General features: G+C 42.3%; 1 protein-coding gene across 1 annotated transcript; it reads left to right on the forward strand.

Moving 5' to 3' along the window:
- Nucleotides 1-3,493: 3,493 nt before the first annotated feature.
- LOC148003279 (disks large homolog 5-like) lies at nt 3,494-12,473 on the forward strand. Its single transcript, XM_087568254.1, has 5 exons — nt 3,494-3,643; nt 4,374-4,533; nt 5,901-6,032; nt 6,701-6,884; nt 11,695-12,473. Exons 1-5 carry the CDS (start codon nt 3,514-3,516, stop codon nt 11,698-11,700), a joined length of 612 nt encoding a protein of 203 aa, XP_087424380.1. The 5' UTR covers nt 3,494-3,513; the 3' UTR covers nt 11,701-12,473.
- Nucleotides 12,474-13,161: the final 688 nt, after the last annotated feature.

The raw sequence follows: 13,161 nt of genomic DNA on the forward strand, positions 1-13,161 counted from the left end.
GAGGTTCTTCAGAAAATTGGACATTCCACTACCTGAGCACGCAGCTATACCTGTCCTGGGCATATACCCAAAAGATGCTCCAACATACAACAAAGACACACGCTCCACTAAGTTCATAGCAGCCTTACTTATATTAGCCAGAAGCTGGAAAGAACCCAGATGCCCTTCAAGAGAGGAATGGATTTGAAAAATGTGGTACATCTACACAATGGAGATGACTTGATGAAATTCATAGGCAAATGGAATAAACTAGAAAATATCATCCTGAATGAGGTAACCAAATCACAGAAAAACACACTTTGTATGCACACATTGATAAGTGGATATTAGCCCAAATGCTCGAATTACCCAAGGTGCAATCTGTAGACCTCAGGAAGCTCAAGAAGAAGGCTGACCAAAGTGAGGATGCTCCCACACCTTCTTAAAAGAGGGAACAAAAATATCCATAGGAAGGGATATGGAGTCAAAGTTTAGAGCAGAGACTGAAGGAACAGACGTTCAGTGCATGCCCTACATAGGGCCCATATATATATGTGTGTGTGTGTGTGTGTGTGTGTGTGTGTGTGTGTGTGTGTGTGTGTATGTATGTATGTATGTATGTATGTATATATATATGTATGTATGTATGTATGTATGTATGTATGTATGTATGTATGTATGTATATCCACCAAAGCTAGATATGGGTGTATAGACATAAGTCCCTAGGAGGTCCTCTAGGAAAGCAGCAGTGTGCCCTTAGGTCTTCTCTGTGACCTCACTTAACTTTGCCAGCTTTGAGGGCTTCCACTCTGCTGCTCTCAGAACTGGAAACTCCTGGAAGAGATGTGTAGTGTCCTATTACCTTTGTCATTGTAGGATATTAGTAGGAATACGTTTGATGGAAATATACTGTCAAGAATATTAACAAAACAATTGCTTCTTCTGTACCATCTGTATGAAGTTCCAAGTTCAGACAGTTCTGCACCAACTTCCCAAAGCCAGCAAAGTGGAGCATGAAGAAAGGCAAGTCCAAGGCATCCATTACCAGCATCCTCAGCAATGCCCCCAGGAAAGGTAAATTGGCTTTGGTGAAGTACTGAGATAGCTGGCCCTCACACACTCAGAGAAGAATGAGCGAGGAGAATTGAGGAAGGATTGTGGGAGACAGTAATTAGGGATAAGGGGGCAGTGAGCAGCATGTTAAGTAAATAAGAAAATATATATAAATAAAAATAAAATAAAGTTCGTTAACAAAATGGGACACAATGTATTGCTGAACTAACTCTACTATGTTTACACTAGCAAACGCTTTAACATGGAGAGAGACTGGATGTGATGAAGTAGGATGCCCTTGTCATTCACACATACTGTGTACACAGCAAAGATAAAGGAAATGCAGAATTTGCAGATCACAGATCCACTGTTCCCCTCACATCTGTGTGGCTCTGCTTCCCTTTATCAGGACCCTGGAGGCCTCTGCTCATCCAGGTCGCACAACTCATGCAAAATGCAGTCCCCTAACAGCTCTGGCCAAGTGCTCTTTTGTTCCTGGCAGACCACTGCCTCAGGCTGCAGAGGCACTGAAGGGCCAGCCTTCACCTTCAGGGGACAGCCATGTTTGTCAGCCATTCCAGGCACTCTGCCACCCAACTAGAGACTTCTGCAGAGACTGTCATCTCAAAGCCAGGAGCTAGAGGAATCCAAAAGATTGGGATACAGTCCTACACTCAGGATGTGTTGGCTACCTGAGACCATACAGTTAACACTCTTCTTTCTGTCTGTTTTCCTTCTTTGAAAGTAAATAATGTGGTGATCTGTGGTGTGCACAGTAAGAATAAAATCAGTGACATGAATCATAGGAACGTGCAGAGCATGGGCTTAGCATTCTAGGTACAGAGCAAATAGGTAGAGGGAATTACCAAGGGAAACAACATGAATTATAACAATTACAAAATAATTTTTAAAAAAACACCTAGTGGGTGCTGGGATTAAAGGCCTGTATCAACTCTGACCAGCTTTGTAGGTATTTCCAATAAAAAGCAAGCAAACAAACAAACAGCCTTATTACAGTTGCAGCAGGTGCAGGAGAGAAAGCTGGGACATATCCTGTGCTGCTGCCCCCATGCTGTGATTCTGCAGCAACAACTTCCTTGGGAATAGGAACCTGTATGCAGTGGGATCCCTTATGGGCCTGTCATCTCAAAAATAGGGGCTTGCCTAATCCAAAACCTTGGAATCCAGTTTACTTCAGGCCAGGAATGAAGTCAACCATCATTAGGGAAAGAGCAAGGGAAAAATTACATAGGAAAAAATATGGGCCTTAATCAGAAAAGATCCTCAACTTCTAAGGCCTCCACAATCTCCATCCCTCTCTTCTGAGCTGTGCATAGTGATGTTGTATAACTCCAGATGGTAGGAAAAGGCAGAGTTCTTCCCAGAAAAGTCATACATGATTTTCACCCTGACGTCTGTGAGGTTAGGTGGCATCTTATCACAGATTCAGCACACCCAGGATAAGAACACAGAAGCCACAGATGACAATGCCAAATGGACTCCCTCCTGAACGTATGGACCCATTAAAATTGAGGCTTAGCCTAACCTTAGGCCATTCCACTCCCTGCCCATCCGCCTGATTTTTATGTTTGCTATGAGTATAAGTTCAGCGTGTAGCCCCAATATCCTCATGATTGGAACTGGAAATTCAGGAAGAATGATATTGGAGAAGGGATGGCTATGTGGTTACAATGTGGTAACACATGGTCCAGGTTGATGTTTGTTCAGTGATGTCCAATTTAATTGTCTTGTTATATTTGTGAAAGGGAGGATGTCCAACTTAATATATAAAAGGTACAGAAATTTATTATTTTATAAATGGCCTGAAGTTGATCCATATGTTCCCAAGAAAAAGGAGTTTTTATTGCAAAAAATAGGATTATAGACCATTCATTCTGTGAAATACATGGATATGTAAATGGAAACAATGTCAGCTGTCAAGACTGCACAGCAAGCAAATATTCCCAGGTTTTATACACTCAAGGGTCTAGAAGAAATATATTGGCCTCCCGAAAAAGGGAAAACCTTAGGAATCGAAATGTGTGTCACATGCATTGTTTCCAGTAGTAGATTTACTTTTAAGAGAAAACTCCCTCCTCCTTAGTCCCTAGAGATTTGGGTGCTAAGAAAAATCTGTTCTCTAATTCAGGGTTGTAAGCAGCTCTCCCCAGCAAAAGTATTGATGACCTCTAATGAAGCAGAGAGAAACATCTAGCTTTGGAATAGAGGTTGCCAAACAGTATTCCCAGTGACATATGAGAGACTGGAGGAAAGGGCCCCCACAGAAATTGATCCATTTGGGGAAAGCTAGTTAGCAGGTAGGCCTTAGAACTTCCCAGTGACATCATCAGTAAGCCCCTCACTGGACAATCTATTGTATCTAAGAGATCCCTAGAATCTTCTGTGATGTCACCAGTGTTGTGGTGACACCAACTGCCTTTGGGATATTCCTTCAGTTCCCTTTGGGTTCACAAGCAGGCATGGTTCGCCCGCTGCTCAGGCTATTTCGGAAGGAAAGTGTTGATCAAGGAGAGACCACACCAAGGCAGAAGGAAGATGACCTCCTCTCTAGTAAAACAGGAAGGAGGAAATCATTCCGGGGAAGGCTTGGTGAGTCCTGGGCAGAGTTGGGGAACATCCTCAAGGAGGTAGGTTTGAGATGTGCCTTCTAAGACTAGGCCTTACAAGCAGGAGCCTTGGTATTTCTCAAAGGCAAACCAAGAGTCAGGAGTTCCTGATCATTAATTTGAGAGAAAGTCAGAAAGTGGTAAGCCTTCAGTTTCTTTTCTGGAAGCTTTTTAATTGTGAGTGTCAATGAATGGCAGGAGGAGGCACTGTGAGATTAACAATGTGACCATCCATGGTTGGGAGTTGAAGCACTTCATCCTCTAGATTACTGTAGGTTACATAAGCCTCTGATGGCCAGAACAAGGAAGGATGCACCCCGGGAAATGAATTGAGTTCTCAGACACTTTGGGCTGAACACACATGATTAGAGCTTGATGCTGCTAAGCATTATGAACTCCAGGATTATCTGCACCACAGCTGATATGAGATAACAACGTCCCAGATGTTTATGTCTCAGTCAGGTTATAACTTTCAGTGTCAGGGGTCCTGTAATAGTGAGTGTGGCACGTGTATGGCATTAGAGCTTGGGAAGAGGGACATAGCTTAAGAATCCAGTTCAAGAAAGCTTTTCTGCTCTTTCAGGGATTCACCCAGTCTCTACCATTTCCCCTTCCTCAACCTCCTCTTGAGATTCAGAATGATCTTTTCTGCCCATGGGCCATAAAATATGCAAATTCACTTGGGTTTATCTAGCTATCTATTTATCTATCAGGATTTGGTAGGAAGACATCATCCCAAAATGTCATCAGTCAGCAAGAGAAGTGTCGAAAGGAACTGGAGGAACTCAAACTTGGAATCCAGAAGTGTAAATTCGAGAGGGATGAACTTTATCAAATCCTGGACTTTTATATCTATGATGATTGGGACCTCAGGTAGTCATTATGCCCAGTTACCTGTTCACTGTCTTGTGCTTTCTCTCTGCTAACCCAAGATTTCCTCATAGCTCGACAAGTTTCACCTCTCATCCTGGATTTTAAGGAGCCTTGGCAGGCATTTGCTTGTGAGATAAGCTAGGTGCTGTGTGTTTAGGGTCAACCTCTTTTGTACTTGACCCTGAGCTCCTTGGATGAGCGTTGGTTCTGTTAACAGCTAGAAGGACCTGGTCACACTTGCTGCCTCTAAGTGAGGGAAAGAAATGCCTGTATGTCATCCCTCTTTTCCTCTGATTTTGATCATTATACACTGATTCTATGGCACCTCCATGCATGTAGTTGGGATTCTCCTTGTGTTTGTATATGGGTTGGTATGTATGTATGTGAAAGTATCTGGGGGTTTTATGCTCACGGTCAGGGAGTCTGGGGAGTTTGATGGGATCTGAGGATTTGTGTGATGGACAGTTTGCAGGTCATGATGGTATGGAAGCCCACAGGGATCAACTGAGCACTTTGCATCTTCTATTTACTTAGGTGGTAGATAGGACTCTCCTGAGGGAAGGAGGGATTACAAATCCTCTTCCCTGTCAAAGTAGTTATGCCCTCTGGGAATTCATGGAACAGTAGGAAACAAGGTTTGAGAATCCCTGTTTTCAAAACAAAAGAAATGTCATCACAACTATCTGACCCAAGGCTCTGGCACAGACTGGAGAAAACTTCTTATGGAACTAGGCAATGCCTTCATGCTTACCTGGCCAACTCTTGACAGTCAGCTCCTTGGACCTGGTAACCTGGCTCTGTTGTCCTGTGCGCAAGATGATAAGTTTAATCAGCACAAATAGGACCCAGTTCAAAGGAGCAAGTATGTGGCATAAACTGGCTTTAAGTAATCCAGTCAATAGTCTGATTTAACGTAATCTTTTTTTGCCTGATTTGAACTTTATTTATTTTTGACTTTATTTTATTTTATTTTATTTTGTTTTTTACCTATCAAGAGACCGTTCATTGTGACCTAGAAATGGTGATTGTGGTAATAAATTCTGGACATTTGTTATTCCCAAACAGGCATTTCACAGGCTCCACCCACTCCAGTATAGAGGGTCTTTGCAGAACCATATCTCCATGGCCTTTTAAAGAGTCTTATTTCAAAATATATGTTTGCTGATTTGCGTAGAAATATTTCCTTGAAAGAAATGTTGTTGGAGTCTCACTGTTGTGTTTTTGCTCTGGTCTTTGTGTTTGCCACATTCTTCCCCCTCATTTCTTAAATTTGAATTTTTTATTGGGTTTTTTTATTTACAATTCATCTAATTCTGAAATCATGAGTTCAGATGGTTATTTGTTCCTTGGGCCATGTCCCAACACAGGCTGGATGTCGAATTGCCAATACTTCAATCCGAACATGAGAGGAGAATGATGGCTATGCAAATGATGACCAACTCAATAAGTGATGCCATGGAGAGGTACAAGGAGCTCATACAAGTGAACACTTCCTACCGGTGGGTCGCTGACAGAGATGAGAACCCAGCACTAGGCAGGAAATGCTTCTGTCCTGTATGACTTTGAACCAAACTCAGGGCTCTGGTTCCGTAGTGTCTGACTCTTAATAAGAAGCCTGCCTCCTGGCAAGGGTCTTAGATTTGTAGCTCTTGGACTCAGTTGTCCTACATGGGAAGTGTGTAGAAGACCCTCCAATTGTTATTTTCCCCATTGAGGATCCTCTAGATAGAAAGTTTTTAACCATGATGGGAATATCAATCAACTCTGAACCTGTAGGACTCTGACAGGAGATTTAAAGATCTGTGATGCATGAGAAACACATGGAAAGATTGTATAGCTATTGGGTCTTCAACTACCCCTCAGAGGGGATTTCCGCACTATGTGAAGATGGTTTTAGCATACCATAGATATATAAGCACCCATATGGACCATCTCTTCTACCTGGATTTATATAAACTGTCTTAGCGTCAGGATTTTCAGAAGTACTTTGATTCATGTGGAATGTGGATTCTGGATTTGACCCCCTCTAATTGGTGCTAATTTGTATAGTGTGGCTCTATTCTGGGGATGTCTGGGGATGAGGACCCTTGAAAGGATGACTGGACTTGCAAGAGTGACAGGCAAATAGAAGCTGGCTGGGATTTACCATTGTTTGTTTGTGGTTCAGCATCAGGCACTCCCAGCTCCTGCGTGAACAAGCTCAATTGAAGAACAATATACAGATTTTACTGAATGACAAGAGAGACCTGCTGGTGGAGCAGACTGAACTGCCAGCATCCTATGTGGAGGCAAAGAGGCTCTGTGAAGAGGCCGGAATGAACATCTGTGTCCCCAGAGCCAAGCACCAGCAGGTAGGATTAGGCCTCAGGGTTAGGTTGTCCTCATGTCTTAACATAAACATAGACAAAACACTGAAACTGTCTATTGACTTATCCATGTACTGTCCTCTGTCTCATCCAAGTGTTCATTTATGTGATGGTTTACAAGGCTTTCTGTGGAGATTGCCCTTTTTCAAGAAACGGCATGTTTGGAAAGCAAATGCTCCTGCTCGTTGAGAATCTGCAGTTTATTAAGGGAGATAGGTTGATCACACAGCACAGCACTATATGCCATTATGTGTGGAGGGTGCTATGTGGGGGCCCCTCTTTAGACTAGAACAGGGCTTTGAGGGATGAAGCAAAAGCCTGGAGCTCATTTTCTTTACAGGGACCTTTGAGACTCCAGGAAATAAGTCAAACCAGAATATTCCCGTGGGAAGACCCTGGTGGAAATGGCAAAGAGGAGTTGTCATTGTCATTTGTGGTGGCTTTTGTTCTTCCTCCCCTCTTCTCCCTGTATATGAAGATGGTGTCTTCATACTTCATAGATCTTGGGTAACTACAGAGCCTGAGGAGCAGCATGTCAGTCCTGTCTTATTTGAGTGCTCCTGGAGAGTTCATATCTGGGCCTAACAATGTGAAGCTGGTTAGAAGAGCAAGGATGTGGAAAAGGTTTCTCAAAGGCTGAGGGTTGGCATGAGAGATTTGAGACTTCAAGAACAAAGTTATCCATATGTACCCCCAATTCTCACCAAGAAAGGTGCATTGCTGTGCTGACCTGCATCATAGGGAGCATGCGGGAGGCCAGTTCATGACAAGCAATTTTGTGCAGTCATTATCTAACTTAGTCCTCTAAGCTCAGGTCTTTCAACAAACCTGAAGCTTCCTGTTTTGTGCTGGCCAGCAGTCTTTGCATCACCGGTCCAGTTCCAGGTGGAGCCCTCTCTCTTATTTTCTCAACACATTCTTAAACCATTCAGTTATTTTCAAAATAAGGATTAGATTTCTTCACTTTACCTGGACAGAGGTATCCCCCAGGAAGATTCTGGTTTGTCTTATTGGCTTCACCATGATCTTGCATGGAATCCTGTAGTGCATCCCTCTGCTGACATTGCTCTGCTGACTATATCATGGGCACGGCATTCTTTCAGGATAGATTCCCTCTCAATATTGTACACAGTGCTGCATTTCAGAAAAGTCACTGTATGTTATTTATTTAGCCTTTTTCTGACTGACATTGAGGTTGTTTTAATATCACATGAACTCTAATGTGATGAAAAGTTCCTGGGAACTGATCATGAGTCACTGTCTCCTCTGATGCTTCCAAGGTCTTCTATGAAGGAAACAGTGTAATTTTAGTGAGGGGCCTATGATGAGTCAGCATAGAGCTCGATGGAGTCTTTTCCTAGAAATCTCTCTCTTGGGAATTTGATGTTGTATTGTTTAGGCTATCTGTGCAGAACATGTAACTTACTTGTAGGACCCTCAAGTATCTGCATAGAAAGGTTTGCTGAAGTGGAAATGAGTACAGGCCAGGGCAGCAATCCTGCTTGAGTCTAAGAGACTTGTACACAGCATTGTTCCCACTAATTCCTTACTCAACAGGAAATGTGCTGCATAAAAGCAAAGTTTTCATTTTTGCATGCGAAGGTGTGTGTGTGTATGTGTGTGTGTGTGTGTGAGTGAGTGTGTGTGAGAGAGAGTGTGTATGTGTGTGTGTGTGAGTGAGTGTGTGTGTGTGTGAGAGTGTGTGTGTGTGAGTGAGTGTGTGTGTGTGTGAGAGAGAGAGAGAGAGAGTGTGTGTGTGTGTGTGTGTGTGTGTGTGTGTGTGTGTGTGTTTACCAGCAGTGGCTGAGCATGTTTATGCTCATGCTGTGTGTTTTTCTAATGCTGGGTGATTTTTAAAATCTTTTCCGTATGAGAGTCTGTATGTATGAGAGTGTGTGAGAGTGTGTGTATGTGTGTTTGTGTTTGTGTGTGTGTGTATGTGTGTGTGTGTTTATGCAGTAGTGAACCTATGTTTCCCTCTATTTCCAAGTTTCATGAGAAAAGTACTCTAAGAGTTCACTTTACATCCATGAAGCATGAAATACAGCTGAACAATCATTTTAGATCTCCAACTATCTCTGTACAGCAAAAGGACACTTAAGCTATTAATTTATTCTGTTTCAAAAAATTGTAACATATTTATCTTGTGAGGTCTGGGGGAGGAGTGGGAAATATGTTCAAGTGAGTCCTGTTTCACAGGGGTAACAAATGGTACAGGCCTGGAGCTTGCAGGTCCCTTTTTGTTATGGTGTAGAAGCAGGACAATAAAGTCCTTTAGAAATGCAACACCCTGGGTTGGGGATTTAGCCCAGTGGTACAGCGCTTGCCTAGCAAGCACAAGGCCCTGGGTTCAGTCCCCAGCTCCGAAAAAAAGAAAAAAAAAGAAATGCAACACCCCCAAAACAAAGACACAAAAACACCTGTAAAGTTAGATTTTCAAGTGATTAGAGACAAAACTACTGATCTGCATTGAAATCCTTTGGGGCACATCAAAGGAAAGGAGTACAGGGAGGTAAGGGCAAGGCTTCTCTATAAAATCCATGAGTTTATGCTGCTTCTCTGTTCTTTGTGAATTGTGAAAGCCCATTGGAAGGTTATGTCAATCACTGTGTCTTCTCTGAGGTTGCTTTCCACATTGCCTGCCACCATTTCTTTCCAGCTACCTTGGCAACTACAGCTTCACCTGGGAGATGGCTTGTATTTTATTCATTGAGAATTTGAGTTGCCTTGGAGTTGCATCATCATCCAGCAAAAGTCCCATAGCTATGCTGTGGTGCAAGAACAGGGCAGTTTCAGGAGCCCCTTTAGGTGCACAGATAATCCAAAGCACTCCCCTATGTTATCTGTGTAGCATTCTGCAAGTGCTGTTAATCAACATCATTTTCTCTCAGTTAATTTCAGCCTCAATGGGGTTAGGAGAAATGATGAAATTCAGATGGGTCTAGGAGTGTAAGAACAGGTAGCCCTATGAGAAGCCATGTTCAGAAAGTGGAACAGAAGTTTTAGTTAACCCAGTGATTCCACAACAAGGAGTAGGTGTTGCCATTGCAACTAGGGAGCATCAGTGTTGTAGTGGTCCCAGAGTAGCCTGGAAGGAGAATCTATCCACACGTCCATCAGCCAAAAAGTGAAAATATACCATATGGTGGAGTCCTTCCATGGATTATGACTCAGTGTGAAATAATCAACACAAGCTTTTACTTACTTACTCAAAATATCTGTGACACAATCACATTACTGAGAGAAAATTTGTTCATTTGGATCCTGGTAATGGAGATTTCCTATGATTCTGGGATCATCACTTTGGGCATGAAGTCAGGCTGTGGTAAAGAGAGCTCGAGCTCTATGGGAAGAAGCTGCACACTTTGGGAAAAGTCTGAAACAGTGAACAAGAAAAAGCATCTAGTCCACCACCAACATATGATCCTTTTCTGGGAAACAACACTGCTCTACACAGCCTTGGGAACTTGCTAAGCCAGATTGGGTAATAGGGCAAGAACCTTGATTCTATGTTGGTTTATGGGAGGACAGCACATCACTGACTGAGCTGTCTATAGGCTACAACCACTATGTACATATCCCACTCAACATTTGTTTTTGTGCCTCTAGCGTACCCTGGGGGATCTTTACATTAAGCATTAACTGGGAAAGTAAACACTTTACTTCAATGTACTATGCTTATATTGTGTGAACCCACATGTCTTGTGTGTTTGGGAGATTGTATGAGTGTTTCTCTGTGTCTGTGTGTGTATGTTTGTGCATGCACACATGCATCCATACCTCATTTGACAGTGCAACCTTCCAATGACCAGAATAAGGAAGGATTAGAGGAAAGAATGTAAGACACCCGGAAGGAGAAAGAACTGATCACCCAGGAAAGTGACTTGTGAGAAACAATGTACAAGCATTATGATATCTTTGAGATCAGATAGGAACACAGGCTGGCAGAAGCCATTTGAATATCCTTTCCTATAAAAATACCCTTTTTGGTGAATGACCACCCACATGGATTTCAGCCTCAGGCAGCTAAAGAGCTACTGAGAGTATTGTTCTGGTACAGTTCATGTGAATTTTGCCCATGAAACAATATATATGATCCTCTGGATTTCTTGGTATTTTCTACTCCTTTCTTCCTGTGATCTCTCCGGAAAGATCTGAGCACATTTTCTCTTCTGTCCTGTCACAAATTGCCTTACACTACCCATAGACTTACAGGGGTGCTGTTCTGTTTCTACATCACAATCACCTTTAATGTTCTGAGTGTTTGCTGGGAAGATTTGCATGGAGCACATTCTCAGTGATTACACGATCTATGCAATTCCCATGGATATGAAGTGAGATGGCTTCTCTGTGTATTTGCAGATACAGTAGTTGACAAATGGAACCTAGGCAGGTTCCTTCACTGCAAACATAATCAGAAGTTTCACCTCAATTCTGGGCATGTTCTCCAGAAGGCATCCACATGATATTCTAGGTTGCTCATACCTCTCTTGAAGTCAGATACAGACATAGCCTACAATGTTATTATTCAATATAACATACCTGGACAAGTGGGAAAATATGCTCATTTTTCTCTAAATTCCAGTACAGTACATAGTCCACAGTTCAAATTCTAGCAGTTTGAAAAGCTGAGATATAAATCCAAGCCCAGGTACTCTATGACACTTGGGGATGCAGGGACTGACCTCAGCTGACAGACAGGTCATGCTGGATTGTCCAACTGAATAGAGCTGATGTAAGAGGGAGAGCTGAATTGACAACCCCTCACTAAACCTTTTTTCCTTCGCACTGCTAGGTCTGAAATTCTCCAGCAGAAACTCGAACATGACATAGACCAGGACAAGATCTCCCTTGGAGAGATGTGGTACAGGAGGAGCGCTAAGTGTGCACAGCAAATACACCACTATTGCATCTCATCTGTAATGTCCATAGCAATTGTGGACTGCATTTTCCTCCTTTAGTTTGAATTCTTTGGATTTAATAGGCTGTACTTTCACCTTGCCTCTCTCCAGCAAGTGTACAGTTTTGGAGTGACTCAGAGAAGTGCTGATGCACATCAATCAAGAGCTGCTGGTCATCCAGAAAGACTGTGCACGTGTAAATTTGTACTTGTCCTGATGGGTCATCCAGAAGAGTTTCATGGAGATCAGTCCACAACATTGGAAAGACTTTGAGACAAAGGCTGTGATGTATTTTATACTCGGTATTGGATGGTCTTGTCCTTCATACCCCACTCCAATAGAAGAGACCTCCTTACATTCCACTTGAAAAGATTATTACCATCAGTAACTGCTTGTCTATTATGTTCCAAGGCCAACCACGGGATATAAGTCTGTTCTGCAAAATGAGTAGTAAAAGAATGTTTAGCATAATTCCTCTGTTTAGATTTTGGTTTGAATTTTGATTATTTTGGTTTTTCTTGTATTCATTTGAAAGTTTGGTATTTATTTGTTTTTGTTTTATTCTTGCAGTTGATTCGCTATTTTGATAAGGATATAGACTGTATATATTGACTACCCGCATCCGGTTATTATTGAGTAAATTGGATGTATTCCTTTAAATAAAACAGTAATCTCAAACTGTTCACTCTTAAGAACCTTCTTTATTGATCATTAGTGTCAACATCTGAAGTCCCACAGCTATCAGGAAGGGATGGATCTGTGCATTCTCATGGGGACTGGGCATCAAATCACTTCCCCTTCAGACTGAGATTCAAAGGCTGTTATACAGTCACTGTTCACTGTGTTCCCAACTCTGTGAATTTCAACTTCATCATGCATACATTACCCACTGTCTATGCTTGCTGTCAAATATATAGTTACCTCTAAATTATAGTCTGTGGATGAGAGTGTTGAACAAATTAATGAGATAATCATTAATTTTTCTGTAATATCTCCCAGGAAATATAAACATCGTATAAGGGAGTTTAAAGCAATCAGGAAGCCTGCACCCAAATCCCGTGGTGGAGAGTGCTGAACACCGAGAAATGCAGATAATCCTGAGACCACAGGACAGAAAGCCACTTCGGCCCAGCTCTGCCCATATCTCTGGCCCAATATTCATCTGCATGATGCCTCTGGAAACAGGAATAGAGGAGCAGTCAGCGGCAGGAACCTGCTTGGTTCAGCCTGGGCCCAGAACTGACCCGGGCCCTGAGGATTTTTGAAGAAAACCAGAGGCATACAACTCTCTGTTTCCTGATTGTGGCTTTTTTTTTTATTTGAAGCGCTAAACACCATTTTCTTCTTGTTGTTTTTTAATT

Source organism: Rattus norvegicus, chromosome 9 (genome assembly GCF_021556685.1).
Source record: "Rattus norvegicus strain SHRSP/BbbUtx chromosome 9, alternate assembly SHRSP_T2T, whole genome shotgun sequence".
Classification (NCBI taxonomy): domain Eukaryota; kingdom Metazoa; phylum Chordata; class Mammalia; order Rodentia; family Muridae; genus Rattus; species Rattus norvegicus.